General features: G+C 44.9%; 1 protein-coding gene across 1 annotated transcript in view; it reads right to left on the reverse strand.

Annotated features, from left to right (window-relative positions):
- MERTK (MER proto-oncogene, tyrosine kinase) overlaps positions 1-19,882 on the reverse strand; it is a 130,338-nt gene extending 110,456 nt beyond the window's left edge. The window contains exon 1 of the mRNA XM_030827648.1: positions 19,682-19,882. Coding sequence (XP_030683508.1) covers positions 19,682-19,760 — 79 coding nt within the window. The 5' untranslated portion in view covers positions 19,761-19,882. The remainder of the gene's footprint in view (positions 1-19,681) is intronic.
- Positions 19,883-24,257: the final 4,375 nt, after the last annotated feature.

Consider the following 24,257-nt stretch of genomic DNA (forward strand, 5'->3'; position numbering starts at 1 on the left):
AAAATAGAAAGCCACAGCAAAGAAATACAAAGTCTCAGTAAAGACATAGAAGATTTTTTTAAAAATCAAAAGGAAATTTTAGAACTAAAAAAATACAATAACCAAAAATTTAAAAACTCAATGGATAAGTTCAACAGTTAAATGAAAGGGGAACAAAAGAAAGAATCGGTATACTAAAAACAAAACAATAGAAAAGTATTCAATTTGACAATGTGAAGAGACTGAAAAACTGAATAGAGTCTCTGGGACTACTATTAAAGATCTAAAATCCGTATCACTGAAGTCCTGAAAGGAGAGGAGAAAGAAAGCAAGGCTAAAAGAGAACTTGAAGGGCCAGGCATGGTGGCTCACACCTGTAATCCCAGCACTTTGGGAGGCCAAGGCAGGCGGAATTGCTTGAACCTGGGAGGTGGAGCTTGCAGTGAGCCAAGATGGTGCCACTGCATTCGAGCCTGGGCGACAGAGTGAGACTCCGTCTCAAAAAAAAAAGAAAAAAAAAAAGAGAACTTGAAGAAATAATGGCTGGCTGGGTGTGGTGGCTCATGCTTGTAATCCCAGCACTTTGGGAGGCTGAAGTGGGCAGATCACTTGAGGTCAGGAGTTCGAGAGCAGCCTGGCCAACATGGTGAAACCCCGTCTCTACTAAAAATACAAGTGCTGAAAGAAAAGAACTGTTAACTCAGAATCCTTCAAGAATGAAGGGGAAATAAAAATACTCTTTCTCAGATTAAGGAAAACTAAGAATTTATCATCAGCAGACCTATCATAAAAGAATAGCTAAAGGCAATTCTCTAAACAAAGTTAACAATAAAAGAAAGAAATACCAAGAGGGAGGAAAAAACACGGAAGGCTAAAATATGAATAAATACAATAGATTATCCTCATCTTTTTGAGTTTTCTAAATTATGTCTGATGGTAAAAGAAACACCAGGCCGGGCGCGGTGGCTCAAGCCTGTAATCCCAGCACTTTGGGAGGCCGAGGCGGGTGGATCATGAGGTCAGGAGATCGAGACCATCCTGGCTAACATTGTGAAACCCCGTTTCTACTAAAAATACGAAAAATTAAACGGGCTTGGTGGCGGGAGCCTGTAGTCCCAGCTACCAGGGAGGCTGAGGCAGGAGAATGGCGTGAACCCAGGAGGCGGAGCTTGCAGTGAGCCGAGATGGCGCCACTGCACTCCAGCCTGGGGGACAGAACGAGACTCTGTCTCAAAAAAAAAAAAAAGAAAGAAACACCATAGCACTGTCTGATATGGTTCTGTACATGAAGAGAAAATATTTAATACAATTATATTATAAGCAGGTGAGGGTAAAGTGACTTAAAAGAAGGCAGGGATTCTATAATCCATTTGAACTGGTAAAACATTAACACCTAACATAGCATGATCATATCATACATTAAATGTAAATAATCTAAATACACCTAGTAAAAGACAGAGATTGGCAGAGTAGAATAAAAAATATGACCTATCTGCTATTTATTAAAAATTCACTCCAAATATAATAATATAGGCAAATTGAAAGCAAAAGGATAGAAAAAGATGTATAATGTAATGAATAATCAAGAGAGAACAGAATGGCTACATTAATATCAGATAAAATAGACTTCAAATCAAAGAAAATTACCAGAGACAGAGAGGTACATTATCTAATAATAAAACAATCTGCCAAGAAGACACAGAAATTCTACATAAGCATGCACCAAAGCAAAGAGCTACAAAATGTGTGACATAAAAAGTGATAGAACAGGGCTGGGTGTGGTGGCTCATGCCTGTAATCCCAGCAGTTTGGGAGGCTAAGGTGGGTGGATCACCTGAGGTCAAGAGTTCAAGACCAGCCTGACCAACATGGTGAAACTCCGTGTCTACTAAAAATACAAAAATTAGCTGGGCGTGGTAGTGCATGTCGTAGTCCCAGCTACTCAGGAGGATCACTCGAACCTGGGAGGCAGAGGTTGCAGTGAGCTGAAATCGCGCCATTGCTCCAGCCTAGGCAATAAGAGCAAAACTCTGTCTCAAAAAAAAAAAAAAAAAAAAAAAAAAAGAAACTGATAGAACTGAAAGGAAAGGTAAACACATAAACAATTATAGTTGGGGACTTGAGCACCTCTCTCTCTCTCTCCCTTCTTCTCCCAATAATGGACAGAACAACTAGACAAAAAAAATCAAGGATATAAAAGGACTTAACAACACTGCTTATGAAAATAATCTAATTGGCCAGGTGAGGTGGCTCACACCTGTAATCCCAGCACTTTGAGAGGCTGAGGCGGGCAGATCACCTGAGCCCAGGAGTTTGAGACCAGCCTCGGCAACATGGGAAAACCCTGTCTCTACCAAAAAGTATAAAAATTAGCTAGGCGTGGTGGCACATGGCTGTAGTATCAGCTACTAAGGAGCCTGAAGTGGGAGGATCGCTTGAGCTTGAGAGGTCAAGGCTGCAGTGAGCCATCAGAGTGCCACTGCACTCCAGCCTGGGTGACAGAACGAGACCCTGTTTCAAAAAAATAAAGAAAAGAAAAAAATATAATCTATATTTATAGAACACTCTTCCCAACAATAGAATACACACTCTTCCGAAGATCAATGATATAAAGCAAATCTCAACAAATTAAAAATAACTGAAATCATATAGTTTATGTTATCTAATTACAACGGAAATAACCAGATATTAATAACAGAAACACAATAGAAATTCTCAATACTTGCAAACTAAACTTATTTATTTATTTATTTTGGAGATGGAGTTTTTGCTCTTGTTGCCCAGGCTAGAGTGCAATAGCGCAATCTCAGCTTACTACAACCTCTGTCTCCCGGGTTCAAGCGATTCTCCTGCCTCAGCTTCCCAAGTAGCTGGGATTACAGGCATATGCCACCAAGCCTGGCTAATTTTTTGTATTTAGCAGAGATGGGGTTTCACCATGTTGGTCAGACTGGTCTCGAACTCCTGACCTCAGGTGATCCACCCGCCTCAGCCTCCCAAAGTGCTGGGATTACAGGCCATGCCCGGCCGCAAACTAAACTTCTAAATAGTCCATGGGTCAAAGAAAAAGTGTCAAGAAAAAGATTTTTAAAAATACATTGAACTAAATGAAAATAAAAACACAACAAAATTTGTGGGATACAGCTAAAGCAGTGCTGGGGGAAATTTATAGTATTAAAATAGAGGAAAAATCTCAAATCCATCATTTAAGTTTAGAACACAGGGAAAGAGCAAAATAAACTCAAAACAAGCAGAAAGAAGGAAATAATAGATAAAAAAAGAAAATGAAAAAAAAAGCAATACAGAATCAATGAAACAAACAACAAATTCTTTGAAAAGACCAATAAAATTAACAAACCTCTAGCAAGACCAACAAAGAAAAAAATGAGAAGACAAATTGTTAATATCAGGAATAAAACAGGGGAAATCACCATAGACTCTGCAGACATCAAAAGGATAAGTGAATACTACGAATAACCACACATGAATTTGGTAGCATAGAGGAAGTGAATTAAAAAACATAAACTATCACAATGTACCCCACATGAAATAGATAATTTGAATAGGGCTATAACTATTAAGGAAATTGAATTCATAATTTTTAAAACTACCGAAAAACAAATCTCCAGGCCCAGATGGTTTCATTGGATAATTATGCCAAATGCTTAAAGAAGAATTAACACCCAATTCCACATAATCTCCTTCAGAAATTAGAAGAGAGGGTGGAACTTCCCAATATATTTTATGAAGCTAGTATTGCTCTGATACCAAAACCAGACAAAAACAATACAGAAAAAACAGATCAACATTCTTCATGAATATAAATGCAAAAAAATTCTTAACAAAATATCAACAAATAGAATTCACCAATACATAAAAATAATTATATACCACAATAAAGTGGAATTTATGCCATGGATAGAAAGCTAGTTCAATATTTGAAAATCAGACAATGTCATCCAGCATACTAACAGACTAAAAAAAATAAAAATCACATGATCATATTGATCATTTAACAAAATTCAATATTCGCTCATGGGGGAAAAAAAAACCCTCTAAGAAAATTAGGAAGAAGCCAGACATAGTGGCTCATGCCTGGAATCTCAGCACTTTGGGAGGCCAAGGCAGGTGGATCACCTGATGTCAGGAGTTCAAGACCAGCGTGGCCAACATGGTGAAACCCCATCTCTACTAAAAATACAAAAATTAGGCCAGGCGCAGTGGCTTACACCTGTAGTCCCAGCTACTCGGGAGGCTGAGGCAGGAGAATGGCATGAATCCGGGAGGCAGAGCTTGCAGTGAGCTGAGATTGTGCCACTGCACTCCAGCCTGGGCCACAGAGCAAGACTCTGTCTCAAACAAACACAAAAAAATATGAAAATTAGCCAGGCGTGGTGGTGCACGCCTGTAGTCCTGGCTACTTGGGGGCTGAGACAGGAGAATCGCTTGAGGCAGAGGTTGCAGTGAGCCAAGATCGTGCCACTGCACTCCAGCCTGGGTGACAGAGGAGACTCCATCTCAAAAAAAAAGAAAGAAAGAAAGAAAAGAGGGGCACATCCTCAACTTCATAAAGATCTGAAAAAAAAAAAAAATGGATGGGAACAAGGCAAGGATATCTGCTTTCCCCATTCTTATTCAACACCATGCTGAAAGTTGTAGCCAATGCAATAAAGCAAGTAAAAGAAATAAAACACATCAGAAAGAAAAGATCAGAAAAGAAGAAAATAAAAGGATTGCTATTTGCAGATATGATTGTCTTCATAGAAAATTCCAAGGAAGGCTAGGTACAGTGGCTCATGCCTGTAATCCTACCACTTTGGGAGGCTGAGGTGGGTGGATCACCTGAAGTCAGGAGTTCAACACCAGCCTAGCCAAAATGGTGAAACCCCGTCCCTATAAAAAATACAAAAAAATTAGCCAGGTATGGTGGTTGCATGTGCCTGTAATCCCAGCTACTCCAGAGGCTAAGGCACAAGAATCACTCGAGCCCTGGAGGCGGAGGTTGCAGTGAGCCGAGATTGCGCCACTGTACTCCAACCTGGGCGACAGAGTGAGACTCCATCTCAAAAAAAGAAAAAGAAAAAGAAAAAAAAGAAAATTCCAAGGAATCTATAAAAAAGTCTCCTTGGAACAAATAAGTTATTTTATTGAGGTTGCAAGATACAAATTATTCTATTTCTATATATTAAGCAATAAACACATAGACATTGAAATTAAAAATACAATACCATTTACAATCACTCCAAATGGTGAAATACTTAGGCATAAATCTAACAAAGCACATACAGAGCTCATCTGCTAAAAACAACAAAACACTGATGAAAGAAATACAAGAAGATATAAATGGAGAGATATACTGTGTTCATAAATTGGAAATCTCAAACTAGAAAAAATATCAATTCTCCCCAAATTGATATACAGATTGTAGTATAATTTCAAAGTATATATTTGGCCTTTTTCCTTGATTCCTGGCATAGAGGTCCTTTAAGCAATGTTACAAATCTATGTTCAATATCTTCTACTGGGTAAAAAGCAAAGCACCTAGTACCTGTATCAACCCACACAGAAACTTTTTCACCTTTCACCCTTTTACTAATCTTTCTATCTTGGGTTTCTAATTTGTTATAGTAGATCTAGTTCACAGTGCTAAACTTCCACTCTGCTAGAATGAAGGGTTCTCACCCCCCTTCCCTACCTTGCGTCCACACCCCACTACTGAGCCTGGTTGCAGGTGTTCTGAGGGTGCTGAGGGGGTCGTGTGTGAGAGCCGGTGGGATGGGGCACTGATGTTGATGCGAAGAGCCAGTGTCATCACTTCACAATCTATTGCACCTGTCTGAGGAGTATTTTTGAGTACCTAATATTTATGATTAAAACTCCATTCAGACTCCACACTTAAAAATCTGCACATTAATATATAGAAATAAAAAATAAAAAAAAAAAAAAAAAAAAAAATCTGCACATTTAATTATGGCAAAGGAAACCTCACAATAGAAAAGAATAATGTTCATGGCATCATTGTTTGTAATAGAAAAATTCAGGAAAACCTAAATGCCCATTAAGAGGCAATTGGGGCCAGGTGCAGTGGCTCATGCCTGTAATCCCAGCACTTTGGGAGGCTGTGGTGGGCAAATCATGAGGTCAGGAATTTGAGACCAGCCTGGTCAGCATGGCGAAACCCCATTTCTATTAAAAATACAAAAAAAATTAGCTGGGCCTGGTGGTGGGCACCTGTAATCCTAGCTACTTGGTAGGCTGAGGCAGGAGAATCACTTGAACCCAGGAGGTGGAGGTTGCAGTGAGCCGAGATCGTGCCACTGCACTCCAGCCGGGGTGACAGTGTGAGACTCCATCATAAATAAATAAATAAATAAATAAATAAATAAATAAATAAATAAATAAAGCGATTGGAAGCCAGGCTCAGTGGCTCATGTCTGTAATCCCAACACTTTGGCAGGCCGAGGCAGGAGGATCACTTGACCCCAAGGGTTAGAGACCAGCCTCGACAAGGTGGCAAAACCTCATCTCTACAAAAAGATTTAAAAAACAGCTGGGTGTTGGCATGCACCTGTAGCCCTAGCTACTGCTGAGGTGGGAGGATCACTTGAGCCCAGGAGTTTAGGCTCCAGTGAGCTATGCTGGCACCACTGCATTTCAGCCTGGGCTCCAGCGAGCTATGATGGCACCACCGCATTTCAGCCTGGGCAACAGCCAACTCAAAAAAAAAAAAAAAAAGGCTGGGCACTGTGGCTCATGCCTGTAATCCCAGCACTTGGGAGGCTGAGATGGGCAGATCACTGGAGGTCAGGAGTTCAAGACCAGCCTGGCCAACATGGTGAAACCCCGTCTTTACTAAAAATACAAAAATTAGCTGGGCGTGATGGTGTGCACCTGTAATCCCAACTTCTCGGGAGACTGAGGCAGAAGAATCACTTGAACCCAGGAGGCGGAGGTTGCAGTGAGCTGAGATAGCGCCATTGCACTCCAGCCTGGGCAACTGAGCGAGACTCTGTCTCAAAAAAATAAAGAAAACAAAAAAACAAAAAGCAGCGATTGGATAAATAAAACTATGGTATATTCACATATTTGTCTATGAAGATAAATGAACAAAGGTTACACTTTTCAACTCAGATGAATTTAGCAAAGTTCACAAACAGTGAAAAAGCAAGCTGAAGAAGAAAGCATACTATTTATATGAAATTTTATAACATGTATGTGGTAAGCTGCTGCTAGTGTCCTGCTCAGCACCCATTTCCCCTTGTTTCCACAAAGGGGACCCAATCTCATTCAGGGTGGCAACTTGCCCAGCCAGCACATTTGACTTGCCACTCTTCCTGGCAGCTTGGAGTAATCGGGGAAAGGTTAGCAGAAGTCCATAGCATGGGGCTTCGTATCAAGTTATCACCTTTTTTTAAAAAAAAAAACTGCTTTAATTGACATAATTGTACCTATCTATGGAGCACATTACACATTATTGTTAACTATAGTAATCCTACAGTGCTGTGGAACACTAAACTTATCCCTCCTGTCTTGCTGTAATTTTGAATTCTTTAACAAATCTCTTCCTATCCTCCCCTTCCTCCTATCCTTTCCAGGCCCTAGTATCCTTTGTTCTACTTTTTACTTCTACAAAATCAACTTTTTTGTTTAGCTTCCACCTATGAGTGAGGACATGTGGTGTTTAACTTTGTTTCTGGCTTGTTTTAATTAACCAAATGTCTTCCATTTCCATCCATGTTGCTACCAATGACAGGATTTCATTACTTTATGGCTAAATATTTAATAGTATTCCATTTGTGTATACACACACACACACGCGCACACACACACACCACTTTTTTTTTAAGATACAGGGTCGGCCAGGTGAGGTGGCTCATGCCTGTAATCCCAGAACTTTGGGAGGCCAAGGCGGGTGGACCACCTGAGGTCAGGAGTTCAAGATCAGCCTGGCCAACATGGTGAAACCCCATCTCAAATAAAAATACAAAAATTAGCCAGGTGTGGTGGCAGGCACCTGTAATCCCGGCTACTCGGGGGGCCGAGGGAGGAGAATCACTTGAACCCGGGAGGCGGAAGTTGCAGTGAGCTGAGATCATGCCATTGCACTCCAGCCTGGGGCACAAGAGCGAGACTTCATCTCAAAAAAAAAAAAAAAGACAGGGTCTCACTCTGTTGCCCAGGCTGGAGTGCAGTAAGGCAATCATAGCTCACTATAGTCTCAAACTCCTGGGCTCAAGGAGTCCTCCCACCTCAGCCTGCTGAGCAGCTATGACCATAGGCATGCACCACCATGTCTAGCTAATTTTTTTATTTCTAGTAGAGACTAGGTCTTGCCATGTTGCCAAAGCTTATACCACATTTTCTTTATCCATTCATCCATTGATGGACACCTAGACTGATTCCTTAGCTTGGCTATTGTGAATAGTGCTATAATAAACATGAGGGTGCAGATGTCTTTTTGACATACTGATACCCTTTCTTTTGGATAAATGACCAGTAGTGCAGTTACAGGATCATATGGTAGTTCCATCTGTAGTTTTTTGAGGAACCTCCATACCATTCTCCATAGTGTTCCTGGACCAAACCGAGGGTTGGGCTGCTTATTCTCACGCCCAATAACGAGATGCAGATGAACTGGGAAAGAAGGGAGTTTATTTCTGTAACTGGGTACAGGGAGAAGGCCTGGAAAATATCACCAGATCAACTCAAAATTACAATGTTTTCCAGGGATTATATACCTTCTAAGCTATATGTCTACATGTAAGTGTGCATTCATTTAAAGACATAAGTGATTAATTTCTTCTAATCTATAACTAAGATCTGAGTCCTGAGGACCTTCTTCTGGAGCCTCAGTAAATGTACTTAATCTAAGTGAATCCAGGTGCTGGGGTGATTATCCTTATTATCTGTCTCCTGCTAAATCATGGAGGTTTGAGGAGTTCCTTCAGACCCCCAATGAACTTGTTTGTGGAGGTCTGGGGAATTTCTTAAGATCCCCAATAAAACTTGTTTAATCCTAAATGGGGCCTGTTAAGAATTCCTTCATTATCTTGTCATGATTCAAGGCCCAGGAAAGGCCTGGGCAAAACTTCTGGTGGGCTTTTATTACATTCCAGCCTTTGTATGAGGGCACTGGCTCTATTAGCTTTTAATATTTAACTTAACCACTCAGTGCTGAAACAGTTGTTACAGAGGCCTGCATTAGTGAGACCTGGCCTGCCACAATAGTGGCTGTGCTAGTTTAAATCCCCACCAGCAGTGTATGAGTTCCCTTTTCTCTGCATCTTTGCCAGCATTTGTTATTTTTTGCCTTTTTGACGTAGCCATCCTAAATACAATGAAATGAAACCCGTTTGTAATTTTGGTTTGCATCTCCCTGATGATTAGTGATGTTAAGCATTTTTTCATATATTTATTTGTTAGCCATTTGTATTTCTTCTTTTGAGAAATACGTTTAGATCACTTGTTCATTTTTTAATCAGATTGCTTGTTTTTTGCTGTTGAGATGTTCCAGTCACCTTCTTGATAAAAAGGACAGATTCAGCTGATATGAGACTTTTTGTCCTTTTCCCTTCCGCTTTTTTCTGCCTGTAATGCAAATGAAATGCCCAGAAGCACAGCAGCCATTTAAGGAACAATGTGTTCTAAAAGCATACACTATAGATGTCAGAGCCAAGAGCCAGGTCATTGACTTTATCACGGAGCCACTGTCTAATCCCAACCTGGTTGCCATCAGACTGCTTGTTGTATGAGAAAAATACTCCCCTTTTGGTTACGCCACTGAAGTAAGGTTTTCTGTTATATGCAATCAAATGTAAACCCCAACTGACAAGGTGCAAAGCAACACTATAGAGTATTACCAACATAATCATGTCAATCATGGTCGAAGGACAAAGAGATGCATGGGAACTGAAACACCCAATGTGGGATAATGGTTTTCTCTGGGTGGGAGTGAGGGGATGACACTGGAGAGAGGAACAACCAGGGACTTCCACTGTAGTGTTAATGTCTGACTTCTTATGCCAAGTAGCGAGTACACAGGTGAGTTTTATTACCTGTTATATCCTTTTGTGTATCCTAAATATTTTATAATAAGATGTGAGTATAAAGAGTAGGTGAGAGGAAAAAATGTAATGGTAAAAAGGGAAAGAAAGGCCTTACTATTTACTGGTTGGCCCACCTGATCAGCTGTATCTCCTTCCACCAACAGGTCCTAAAATTCTAAGGGCACTTGGCTTAATGAATCATCCAGCTCAACATTCTCACTTTGTCCAGGACTTGCCACCTTCCTTGGATAAGCATAATTAGCTTATTCCTACCCTCAATGGCCAGGTTCTGATACATACCCCTCCTGGGATGGGGTAAGAGAGAGGCTCCCCACCACTCCCCAAGAATCAGACATCAGACATACTGCATCAGTGGAGTGTAATGAAAGAGGTGGCACAGAATGGCTTGGACATACACAAGGCAGGGCCACAGCCCCAAAGATTGAGTCCACGGGTCCTGGGAACCTGAGCTTCCACCTTGTGAAAACGCATCCTAGGTGGTTCTGAAGCATACCTCTTGTTGAGAACCCCTGTCATGAATCATTGTCTTTATCCTTATCTTCCAGCCAGAATATTTAAGAGCGTTGCATTCTACAGTTTATGTCACAAAATATTTTTTAAATTTCCAATTATAAAATGACATCATAATATTGAATGAATAAACTTTTGAAAACAACATCATTCTCCCTGATCCTGAAGATTCTGCTGCTCCCCCTTGGGGGGGATATGCCCCACTCCATCCACCCCCGAAAAAGCTTAGTCCATCCCTCTGCCTCTCAGAACCCAAGAGCCCATGCTCCCAGAAGATTTAGCAGGAAGAGGTCATATGCGTTTGGGGAGATCCAATATTCTCAGAAATATACCTCCATGTTTCCAGACTATTCTATTGCCCCAGATAGAGTTGGAGGGGGTACTTCCTGGAGGAACAGACAGCCCAGGTTGCAGGGAATGGCAACTGTCAACAGCAAAGAACCCACTAGCATCACTCTTTTTTTTTTTTTTTGATACGGAGTTTTGCTGTTATCGCCCAGGCTGGAGTGCAGTGGCACAATCTCAGCTCACTGCAACATCCGCCTCCTGGGTTCAAGTGATTCTTCTGCCTCAGCCTCCCAAGTTGCTGGGATTACAGGCATGTGCCACCACGCCTGGCTAATTTTTTGTATTTAGTAGAGACAGGGTTTTACCATGTTGGTCAGGCTGGTCTCAAACTCCTGACCTCAGGTGATCCACCCACCTTGACCTCCCAAAGTGCTGGGATTACAGGCATGAGCCACCACGCCTGGCTGCATCACTCATTTTTAATGAAACTCTTCACACAACCTCCATCTCCATTTCTGGGCTGATGCCTAAGAATGTTCACACCCAGAGTCATGCACAGGGCTGAGGGTCAAACTCAGGCTGAGGCTCTGTGTCCCAAAGTGCATGGGAGAAAGTATACCTTCCCACCTCTCCCCTTTAGATGGAATCAGTGTTCTGCCCCAAAGGGGCCTAGAATCATCCATCTGCTTTCCCATTTGACAAGTGAGGATGTGGAGTTTTAGAAGGAGGAGACACTATACCCCAGTTGTCCCTGCAGGTTCCTCTCAAAGCTAGGATGAGAACTTACATCTTTCAACTCCCAAAGTGGTTATTTTTTAAACTAAGAGTGAATCTAAAAAGCTTCTTTTTTTAATTTGCTCCAAAACTTTCAAAGAACATTGTTTTCATCACCAAATCTTCAAATCATGTGCCAGAATTGTAAAAAGGCTTAAAGTCTGGTTTCACTTCCTGTGTGGAGGCAGCCTGCCATTAATTGGAACAAGTGAAAAACTGGCCTCCAGGCACACACAACACTTGGGGAGTCCATGAATATTTATCACCTCACTGAGAATTCCCTAAGCGGCACAGTGACAGAAAACAACTTTCAGTTACGTTTGAGTCTCTGTTCTAATATTCTCCACTAAGACAGCCTGTTCTTACTTGTGAAAGTGATCATTTTCAAAACCGTAATGAAGCCAATCTACTATTGGTAGCTCTAACTACAAGGCCCTAAGGCTTAAAATAACAAAACAATTCATTCTCCAAAATAAACAAGGCTTTCCTTTGTGTATCTAATGAGGCAAGACCACAGCTAAGGCAAGTTCTAAGATGCTTACTGTCCCTGAATGCTGAGGTATCTAGATCCTCAAAGAAAAAGCAGATTACACAAAGGGATCTGTCAGAAAGCATTTGCATAAGTGCCAACCTGAGATCTAAATCCGGAGGATGGACCCCTCCCGGAGTTACCCAGGGCAGAGCACTAACCCTGTGATGATTGGATCTTGTTTTGAAGGGACCAAGAGAAACACATGGAAGGCACAGAGTACAAGGAGAAACATACAAGTGTAAAATGTGCTGGCACAAAAATCCAGGCATTGAGCTTCTGAAATGAAATGGGGTTTCTCTAAGCACAAATATAAATGTTCTTAGCTTTTGGTGTAATATTATTCCAAACATAAAGCCAACATCTGTTCTCTCTTTCTCTCTCCCTCTGCCCCTTCTCCCTGCCTGCCACCTCCAAGGCTCATGGAAAATCCATTTACCATTGAGTGAAAGAAGCACTGATAATTGAAGAACTAGCCAAGAAGGATGAAATAAAATGCTTTAGAATTGAGTGTAGGTTTCTGGCTGGGCACGGTGGCTCACGCCTATAATTCCAGCACTTTGGGAGGCTGAGGCAGGCCAATCACCTGAGGTCAGGAGTTCGAGACCAGCCAGGCCAACATTGTGAAACGTTGTCCCAACTAAAAAATACAAAAATTAGCCAGGTGTGGTAATGGGTGCCTGTAATCCCAGCTACTCGGGAGGCTGAGACAGGAGAATCGCTTGAACCCAGGAGGTGGAGGCTGCAGTAAGCTGAGATCACGCCACTGCACTCCAGCCTGGGTGACAGAGTGAGTCTCCATGTCAAAAAAAAAAAAAAAAAAAAAAGGACAGAGTGTAGGTTTCTCAATGAAATGTTCACGACATAATCACCCTTTCTTCCTTTATCACTCTGAAACACCAGGACTTGAGGAGGTGACCTGGCCATAGCAGCCCAGAGTTTCACATGCCGGCCATGTCCCTAGATCCTGGTGCCTGACAGAGGCCCCGAGAGTGAAAATGTGGCAGCTCCCATGAAGGGAGGGCTGTCCAGCTGCAGAGTCTCACGAAACTAAGGAAGATCTAGGCCCTCCCTTCCTGTGGCTAAGAATCTTTCACCCAGTTCAACAGCCATGGTTCAGACAGAGAAAACTAAGGCCTAGGAGGGAGGAAGTGCCAGGATGGCAGGTATTCTTAGTATCCTTGTTCTCCAAAAGGGGCCTGCTGATCCTAATGGAATTCTCTGCCCCTGCCAGGCTGCATTTTTAGCACTTCAGCTGGAGGCAGGAGTGGGAGACATGGAATGAAAAGAGAGGGAACTGGTTTAACTCTGGTCACAGGTTAGCCAATGCCCAGAGTGCCACAGGGAGAGTAATCAGGGCTCCCTTCCAGGCACCTGAGGGCTAGCTCACCCATGCCATTAAGCCGGAAGCACCAGGAGCCAGGAGTGCACCTGGGGCTCATGGCCCTTTCCATTTCCTACAAGACCACCTGCGGACACATACTCATGCCTGCATGGAATCTACTCTAAGAACCAAAGCCTTATTTTCTCTATGTTGCAGCCAACTGACTTCATTGGGAAAACCTAGCTCGATGTGGTAAAAAGGAAAAGAATTTTCTGAGCCAGGTGCAGTGGTTCACTCCTGTAATCCCAGCACTTTGAGAGGCCAAGGTGGGTGGATCGCGAGGTCAGGAGTTCAAGACCAGCCTGCCCAACACGGTGAAACCCCGTCTCTACTAAAAATACAAAAATTAGCCGGGTCTGGTGGAGGGCACCTGTAATCCCAGCTACTTGGGAGGCTGAGGCAGAGAATTGCTTGAACCCAGGAGGCGGAGGTTGCAGTGAGCTGAGATCGCGCCACATGCACTCCAGCCTGGGTGACAGAGCAAGACTCCATCTCAAAAAAAAAAAAAAAAAAAAAAAAAGAGAATTTTCTGGATGTTCACACTCAAAAACCCTAAAACAAAACAAATACAAAAAATAAAAAATAAAAAAATAAAAACCACACCCAGTTTGGAAGAGAGTTATGTGGGAAAAGTTGAACAGGAACTGGACTTCATTTTTATACCTTCCTGAGAGGCAAATGACAGGAAGCTATTCCTGTACTATGTCAAGATTGAACTCCATAAGGGAAGGTATGGGGGCAGGGGTAGGAGGGGAGTGGCAGCCAGGGCGGGCCCTGCTTCTCTGGAGAACTGCTTGGTTCTGGGTGGGTTTTGCTCAAACTACTAGGAAACAAAAACCTAAAGAGCTGCAGCAAAGGACTTGGGCACTCTAGGGCGACCCCAGAGGGCCCCTTCACCAAAGCATTCTGAACAATGGAGGGTGGACCATTCAGGATACACTTCAGTAAGAAAAGAACTCTCCTCCCAACACCTTTTGTCTAGGAAAAACATTTCCCCCAAACTTGAGTTCAGAAGAATGGAGGAGAACCATTGGTAATAATGGCAAATATATTTTAAGCACATATCACCTGCCATTAGCTCATTACGTCCTCCTAACAATTCTATGAAATAGAGCCTCCCACTGTACCCAAAAAGGAACAGAGGTCCTGAAAGTTAACCACCACCCCCAAAGCCCCAGAAGCCAGTCCCGGTTAACACTTTCATTCCAGTCCCCAGAGGCATAGTGTGCCTCACACAGTGTGAGCCCCCTTTCAGTTTTTATAATAATTAACCTCCTGCTGAGACACATACCAATTCAGAGCCATGTGCTTTGGGTTAAGATTAAACTAATGACAAGGGCCAAAGTCAAGGCACCCAGAGCTACCTGCCACTGAGCAAGGAGTTGTTAGAACTGTGTTTAACATGAAAAATTACCTTCTGACATTTTTTTTTCTAGTTGGAATAGTTAGGACAATATAAAATATGTTTGGGGTTAATACAGTCCAAAAATCTATCTGGTTTTAATTGACTAGCTCCTCCAGTAATGAAATCACATTGGCATCACAGCAAAATAAAAGATTTGTTTTCTATTAACCAAGCCCCGAATGTGAGGGCATGGGAGCTCCAGCAATTCTGTTTTTGGAAAAGCCAGTAGGAAAAGAGAAGGGTGAGGAGCACCTGGCAAGACATGCAGGGGCTTGGTTCTTTCATGCTGTGCTCTGATACTCACTGAGCACCCGTATGAGCTCCATGCTGTGTTAGCAGTGAACAAGACAGCAGCCCTGCCACCAGGAGCTTACCTTGTAGTGGGGGGACAGTGGAGGAAAACGAGTAAACAAAAAGGTAAGTCTGGGTGCCATAGCTCACGCCTGTAATCTCTGCACTTTGGGAGGCCGAGGTAGGCAGATCACCTGAGGTCAGGAGTTCAAGACCAGCCTGGCCAACATGGTGAAACCCTGTCTCTACTAAAAACACAAAAATTAGCCAGCTGTGGTGGCAGGTGCCTGTAATCCCAGCTACTGAGGGGGCTGAGGCAGGAGAATCGCTTGAACCTGGGAGGCGGAGGTTGCAGTGAGCGGTGAATGTGCCATTGCAAGACTATCAATAAAGAAAGAAAGAGAGGGAGAGAGGAAGGAAGGAAGGAAGGAAGGAAGGAAGGAAGGAAGGAAGGAAGGAAGGAAGGAACTTATCAGGTTGTGAGAAGCATTATCAGGAAATTAAATTTAAGGGACAGTGGGGTGTATGCGTATGATACTTTGGCAGGGAGTGGTTATTGGGGAAGGCTTCTCAAGGAGAACCTCTGAACTGAAACCCAAAGGATGAGAAGAAGCCAGCATGCTGAGATCTTGGGGAAAAGGTTCCAGCCAGAGGGAACAGTCACTGCAAAGGCTGCTCAGGCCCTAGAAAGAAGACACAGGTGGCTGGAGTGGTGGGAACAAGAGGGAAGTGAATGGAAATGGGTCAAAGAGGTTCGCTGTGAGTCTCTGCAAATTCTAGTAGGGAACAGGAAGCCACTGGAAGATTTTCAAGTGGAAAACACAATCATATTCGTTTCCAAAATCTCATTCTGGCTATTATATGGAAAGTGGCTGTTTCACATGTGTGTTCAAGGTCCCAGCTCAGTTTTTCTACCCGGCAGCATGTTCCCAATTCACAGGCATAAAAAGATTGAACCTCTTCTTGACCAGTGCTGACTAGTAACTCACTAGCCCTTCTCCTACAATTATCTGGAAATTATTTCAAAATTAAGATTTAAAAATATAATTATTGGCTGGGCGTGGTGGCTCATGCCTGTAATCCCAGCACTTTGGGAGGCCAAGGCAGGCAGATCACCTGAGGTTGGGAGTTTGAGACCAACCTAACCAACATGGAGAAACCCTGTCTCTACCAAAAATACAAAATTAGCCAGGCGTGGTGGCACATGCCTGTAATCCCAGCTACTCAGGAGGCTGAAGCAGGAGAACTGCTTGAACCCAGGAGGTGGGAAGTTGCGGTGAGCTGAGATTGCGCCATTGCACTCTAGCCTGGACAGCAAGAGCGAAACTCTATCTCAAAAACAAAAAAACATAATTATTGTTAATTTTTTAAAAATTGTATTCAGCTGTGCATGATGGCTCATGCCTATAATCCCCACACTTTGAGAGGCTAAGGTGGGAAGATCGCTTGAGCCCAGGAGTTCAAGACCAGCCTGGGCAACATAGTGAGACCCTGTCTTTACAAAAAATAAAAAATTAGCCATGCATGGTGGTATGTGCCTGCGGTCATAGCTACTTGGGAGGCTGAGGTGGGAGGATCACTTGAGCCCGGGAGGTTGAGGTTGCAGTGAGCCGTGATGGTGCCACTGCACTCTAGCCTGGGTGGCAGAATGAGACCCTGCCAAAAAAGAAAAAGAAAGAAAAGAAAAGAAAAGAATTCCACTCAGCACTTTAATGGGTCAGAATAATTTTCTAAAAAGTATTCATTTTTAAAATATGCACCATGTACTTTCAAAAAGCATTTGAAGCCTTTGGAATAAAGCCCACAAGCAACAGAACAACTTAAAAGTTCCCTCTGGGAAGATGTTTGTAATATACTGGAATACATGTTACAATATCAGTTTGGAAGAGAAATATTAACATTAAAGAATCTCAAAAGCCTAATTTACTCTAAGGGTTGAGTTTAGCTGCACACACAGCCTCATCATGAGCTAAGTCCTCATAATGCGTTCATTTTTATCCACATTTATATTTATCTTGCTCCGTCCCCTCCCTGGCCCTTCAGAGAGCCACCGCTTGCCTCATGTTGCTGCTCAATGGCACCCCCATCAGAGACTGAGCAGAAAGGAAAGACTGGAAAGCCTCGAAATGCTCCTGGTTTGGCAGTTCCAGTTCTGTGTGTGCATGTCTTTGTGAGACGTGTGGTATCTATGTGTGTTGGAAGGCAGAGGGGAATTCCTGGGTTAAAGTGATGCTTAAATTTTATTTATCCATTCTTCTATACTTCTACAGTGTAGAATCTACACACACATTCTCATTCTCTCTCTCTCTGTCTCCCCTGTGTGGTCAGCAAAGCACTCAGACCCACAATGTGTAATAGGAAAATCTTAAAATTAGATGAAGAGTCTAATTTCCGTGTTCAATTTCTTCATATAGCACTCCTTTGTGCTGTAATTCTGCCAGTGAGAATCCCATTCTTTAAGCTTTTCACAAGGTGAGATGTAAAACTGTCAGACATCTCACAGCTAAAGTTCAAAACAAAAAGCAAAAAGTGCAAGAAGAACAATTGGTGAAACTTTTCATTCTTCCAGCTGGGTGGATTTTAAAAGGCCTTTTTATGATTGTCTGATTAAAGTTGATTGTCAGCTACAAAAATTTGTTATTATAGCGTTTTAAAAATTTAGAAAAACAAAAGCACTCCAATTTTTAAGTATTTAACACAAACCTATTGTTCCCATTACTTTCTCCATAGTTCTCACCACATTCACTACCTCTAAGACTATTCATGGCCAGCTCTCACTGGTAGCAACATACAACAGATTTGCAGCAGATTATTAAAAATGGGCCTGGCAGAAATGCTGAGGAATTTTTGAAGGTTTGGTGGGGGGGGGGGGGGGGGGAGCAGTGGAGAACAGAACTGCTTTAGTTCTTTGCCTGGTTTTTGGCTCTTAAAGTTTGTTTCAAATTGCTATGTTGCCCCAAATTATAAATTGCCTATGTAATTTAACGTGCAAAAAGTGGGTGCATTGTTTAAGAATTTTTCATTTGAGTAAATGAGCTTTCAAAGGAAAATCCCAAAGGAAAAACTTTTAAGTAACTTACCTGATTATAAATTGAGCTTTCCAGGTATTCCTAAAAAACATCTTTGACTATAATAGGTGAAGGCTAGTCAAGTGCATTCTCGATCCAAAGAGAGAAAATCTACATGCTGAATGGAAATAGAAACCTTTTAGCTAAGAGAAAATACTTGGAATGTGTTTATTTAGCATTTTTCCCCTTTCTTTTTCTTTTGGGTAAAGCCTGGTAAATTTATTCCAGCCTCCTCAAGAAGTGCATCAGCGATCAAACTTGAAATCTGTTCATCACTCACTCCCCAAATAAGCTGTTCAAGCATAATGAAACCGGCCTTCCTTGCCTCCACTTATCAATCCAGCATCTTGTATTAAAATGCCTGGAACAAGCTGGGCGCGGTGGCTCACGACTGTAATCCCAGAACTTTGGGAGGCCAAGGCGGGCAGATCACGAGGTCAAGAGGCCGAGACCATCCTGGCCAACATGGTGAAACCCCGTCTCTACTAAAAATACAAAAATTAGCCGGACGTAGTAGCGCGAGTCTATAGTCTCAGCTACTCGGGAGGCTGAGGCAAGAGAATCGCTTGAACCCGGGAGGCGGAGATTGCAGTGAGCCAAGATCGCGCCGCTGCACTCCAGCCTGGCGACAGAGCGAGACTCGGTCTCAAAAATAAATAAATAAATAAATAAATAAATAAATAGCAAGCCTGTAACAACACTTGGCTGCATCCAGATAAACGTAAACGCTGCCGAGCACTGTAAGTTCTGTTCTGCCATAACAGGAGTGAAAAGAATGCTCCCCTTTTCCCACACTCTCTGGGTGCCCCTAAAAAGGGATACTAATAATGCCCTTAAGGGCTCATTGGGAGCAGCCAGGACTGCCGTCCCTCCCTGGCCAGACGCTCGGCCTTGGTCTATCGCGGCTCCCGGACTGCGACTCCGACTCCCGCAGCCCGTTCGTTCGCCCCGCGCCGGTCCCTCGGAACTCCGGCCAGAGCGGGGCCCCACCATGCAACTCTAGTGGAAAGTTTTCGTCGCATTCCAGACCAGACCTGCTACCTACGTTGCACTCGCAGGAACTTCGGGACTTGCAGCGCGCCCGGCCGAGCTCGATTTCCTCCTCCGCGATGAAGAGGGGAGGCTGCAACGCCGACCCCGACCCGGCTTCACCACGATGCGCACCAACAAGCCGGGCTGGGTGCCCTCGGGACGCTTGAGGCACCGCGGTCAGTGGACCGTAGGTTCGCCTACGCCCCCTTCTCTGGCACCGCAGTGGGTGGAGGGTGTTTGCAAACTTGTCCAGCAGCTAGGCGCGCCCCTGTGGACGCGCTCCCTCCCCTGAGCCCCCTGCTTCCTCCTGGGAGCCCCCACCCCCTCGCCTGGTCCCCAGCCGGGCGCACTCACCTCTACTCCAGACCGCGGGGAGGAAGAGGCCCAGCAGCAGCGGCAGCGGCAGCGGCAGCAGCAGCGGGGCCGGCCCCATCCCGGGGCTGCGGGTCTGTAATTTCTCTCCGGACGGACGGACAGATGGACGTCCCGAACCTGCCCTGTCGCCAGCCAAGCGCGCCAGCGAAGCTCCCTGTCCAGGCGGCCCCGGCAGTGAGTGCCGAGCGGCGGAGCCAAGCGGCCGGCGGGAGGCGCCGAGGGCTGGAAGGGACGGGCCGGGGGCCGAGCCGAGGCCGACCGGGGCTGGAGGAGAGGAGCGGGCAGGGGGGAGACTCCCGGCGGGCCCAGCAGGTTGGGGTGGGAGGGGGCGGGAGGACGAGGGGGAGGAGGGGCGTAAAGGGGAAAGGGAGGGGGTTAGAGAGGAGGGGCGGGCCGAAGGCCACCGCTGGGCGGACGGCGGGGAAGGGGGCGGAGAGGAAGGAGAGGGGGCTGAGAAACCCGGAGGGAGCTGGAAAGAGAAGTGAAGGGGAGGGGTGGACTGGAGGTCCACAGGAGAGACGGCTCTGGCCGCTGCGCGGGTCCGGAGCCCCACACGTGTGGGTGGGAGATAGGGAAGGACAGAAGCTGGGAGAGGAGTAGAGGATGCCCGAGGCAGCCCCCAGACCCAAGAGGAGGGTCCAGAGGCGCCCCCGCATTCCAGGCTTGGCTGACACAGAAAACCCTGGCAGCGCCGCTCCCAGAGGCCAAGGCCACGGCGGCAGCGCTCCCTGCCGAGGGCTCCTCCACATCCATTCCGCTCGCCGCCCAGCGCCTCCTGGGTACCGGGCCCGAGGTGCGCGACACGGCCCTGGCATCGAGGAGCTCACCGCCCCGGGGGGAGGGGTTCCTGGGGAAGGACGCTTTGCCGTGGCTCCGTGACAAGCCAGAGAGAGGCGGCACTCAAGGAGGCAGATGAACGTGAGTGACAAAGTGCAGAGCAGGAGTGGGAAGAGGGGGAACCACAGCACGTTACTCTCATGGACCTCCACAAGGTGTGCACGGTCCAAGAGGCAGTAGCAGAGAGTGAATCGTGAGAGAAATGTAACTACTTACACTAATAATGGCAACAGTAACTTAATTTATATACATAGTTTCTTAAAGGTAACACTTTTAGAATGAATGTATTTTAATGTGGTCCCTTTAACAACATAACATGAGCCAAATCATGTCCCTCTGCTCAAATCTCCCCAAACCTATCAGTGGTTCCTGCTGTCTCTGCATAAGCCAAGGTTCTGCAGTGGTCTGCGAGGTTCTATGTGACCTGGTCCCCTTTCCTCTTTGGCCTCATCTCCTTACGCCTCTTCCACTTACGTTGGTCTCACCAAGCGGTCCCTTGACCCCTACACTGGCTGGACATTTCCCGTAGATTTGGCTATGGGAAGGAGACAAGCAGCCCAGATGGGTTTAGACAGGTTATTACTTACACCAACAGCAAAAGCAAAATCAGTGTGGTGTCAGCTCCATGCATCCTTAGGCCCACAGGATAACACCAAACTGGAAGGGTCAGTGTTATCCTATGGGTCTACATGATTTAACAAAAATAAATAAATAAATAAATAAGTAAGACAACATGAGCCCTGCCGCTGAGTAGCCAAGTCTAAATTACACCAAGCAGTTTTATAGACTTCACAGGAGCCTGCTGCTGTATGCTTGGAGGGAAGCGGGCTGGGAGGTGGAGGGAGGGATATGGAAAGTCCTGCAGTCAACTGAAATGTTGGAGAAGGAAGAGAAATGGCCTTGCAGCAGTCTCCTGTGAGGTAGGGATAGGAAACTGCCTAACAGTGGCTCCTCACCAGGCTTACCTATCCCTGCTTTAGGGGAAATCACAGGGCAGTCCAACAAGACTTGGGTCAGACCGTGATCATACCTTGCCTACATGGCCTTGAGAGATGTGTAAGATTGCCAAGGACACCTCAGCAGAGCTGTTCTCCTGCAATTTCCTTGCGATTGCTCACATATACCAAGCACTCCTCCGCCGAAAGGTTTTGCACTGGCTGTTCCCTCTGCCTGAAATGCTCTTCCCCTAGACACACAGCTTCCCAGTTGGCTCTCCTCCAAATCAGCTCAAATCTCACTTTCTTGTTGAGGCCTGCCTTGCACAATACTCTTCAGCTATCTACCGGTGTTTGATGTACCACCCCAAACATAGTGGGAGTAAAATATCAGCCATTTTATTAGATTCCTGAATTCTGTGGATTGGAGGTTTGGACAGAGCACAGGGGAAATAGGTTGTCTTTGCCCCTCAGTATCTGCCTGGGACCTTAGGCTCAAATGGTTGGGGATTAGAATCATGTAAAGTAAATTATAGCCTGCAGGCCTATGGCTTCTTTTTGCAAATAATTGTTATCAAAACACAGTCATTCATGTTGGTAATTGTGACAGAGGTTATGTGGCCCACAAAGCCATGCAATCTGGCCCTTTAGAAAAAAGTTGGCTAACCCCGATCTCAAGGCTCATTCACTCACATAGCTGCCATCTGCACTGGGATGACTTGGGCACTAGGGCTGCAGAATAACAGGAGCACCTAAATGAGGCTTCTCCATGGTGGCCTTGGAGTAGCTGGAAGTCTTGCGCGGCAACTCAGGACTCCAAGAGCAAGCATTCCAGTAAACAAGGAGGAAGCTTCGTGGCCTTTTATGTCCTAGCCTCGGAGGTCACATAACTCCACCCTACTCTCTTGATGGAAGCAGTCACAACCCCACCCTCATGGGGAGGAGCCATAGAGGTTCAAGCCCAACCTCTTGAAGATAGAAGTGTCAAAGAAGTTGCAATTGTGCTTTTAAAAATCCACAAAAAAGGCCGGGCGCGGTGGCTCACGCCTGTAGTCCCAGTACTTTGGGAGGCCGAGGCGGGCGGATCATGAGGTCAGGAGATCGAGACCATCCTGGCTAACAAGGTGAAACCCCGTCTCTACTAAAACTACAACACAAAAAAATAGCCGGGCGTGGTGGCGGGCGCCTGTAGTCCCAGCTACTCGGGAGGCTGAGGCAGGAGAATGGCTTGAACCTTGGAGGCGGAGCTTGCAGTGAGCAGAGATCATGCCACTGAACTCCAGCCTGGGCAGGCAGAGTGAGACTCTGACTCAAAAAAAAAAAAAAAAAAAAAAAATCTGCAAATGCCAAAACTTAGCTAAACTGTGGGATGTCAGCTCTACAATGTTAATTTTGTACTTGTTGTGCATCCAAATGATATTGCAATTTAATGTCCTAATTATTCAAGTGATCAGACTACATGTAGGAAAATACGAGCAACAAACAAACAAACAAAAAACAACCCCGACCCCATATTACATAACTAGTTCCAAGGCTGTTGTGCAACTTCAACAAGAAGACACTTACCTGGAACCCATTCTCCAGTGCCCACTGTGTCTCCTGTGTCAGCTAAGACTCTGTGTTACAAGTAGGAGCCCCTACTGTTTAATACCTAAGAAAAAGAGAGAATGTTAAAGGCCTGCAGCAGTGTTCGTCTAAGGGCTAGGGAAGATCACCCCCACTGATTCAAGTGTGAAAGAGCTGTAACCAAGGTAAAGTGGCATTGTGGTCACAATCTATGTGTCAAACATGTTCAACACATCAGTGACAGGACTTGAGGCTTCCAATTGAAGGACCCATAGGAGCGTGCCAGGCCACACACAAATGAAATGTGTGAAGACATAGTCCTCAATGACCCTATGTCTAAACCCACACCTTGCTTCTCTTTGTCCTCTTACCCCTGTCCCCTACCCCTTTCAGCTCTGTCTACAGCTATACCTGTAATTTATTTCCCCCTCCTGCCTCTAGTCTACCATGTAGACCCCCCAGTTCACCTCCCTCAGAAATCTTCTATGCCATCAGCTGGGTACAGTGGCTCACACCTGTAATCCCAATTCTTTGGGGGGCCAAGGTGGGCAGATTACTTGAGGTCAGGAGTTCGAGACCAGCCTGGTCAACATGGTGAAACACTGTCTCTACTAAAAATATAAAAATTATCTGGGTGTGGTGGCGCATGCCTGTAATCCCAGCTGAGGCAGGAGAATTGTTTGAACCTGGGAGGCAGAGGTTGCAGTGAGCTAAGATGGTGCCACTGCACTCCAGCCTGGGCAACAGAGAGAAAGACTCCGTCTCAAAAAAAAAAAAAGCAATCTTCGGACCACTTTGGCACTTTGGACCACTTTGGCACTCACTCACCCAGCAGCTAGCATCCATACCACAATACTTTAGTAACAGCACCCTGGTTTTCCTTTGGTGAACCATGCCTCCCACACTCACCTCCCTGTCCCTGGGCCTGGATGTGAGATTCTCTTTGCTGTCTTAAGACCATTATCTGTCCCTACTCTCTAAAGTCTCTGGCTTTGACTCTGATATCATTAGATTAGACCAGCCCTGCTTGCTGCAGCCACGTAGAGACTCCCGAGTCTCTCCTAATTCTCTGAAGATGCAGTGCCTGCATCACGGTCACTCCCTTTACACTATCCTTGCCATAACTTTTGGTAGTTTCAGTAAGTACCTTATAAATGATATTTCAACACCACAGCTTCTAAACCACTTGACCTCTTGTCCTCCATTCAGTATTCTGA

Source organism: Nomascus leucogenys, chromosome 14 (assembly GCF_006542625.1).
Source record: "Nomascus leucogenys isolate Asia chromosome 14, Asia_NLE_v1, whole genome shotgun sequence".
Classification (NCBI taxonomy): domain Eukaryota; kingdom Metazoa; phylum Chordata; class Mammalia; order Primates; family Hylobatidae; genus Nomascus; species Nomascus leucogenys.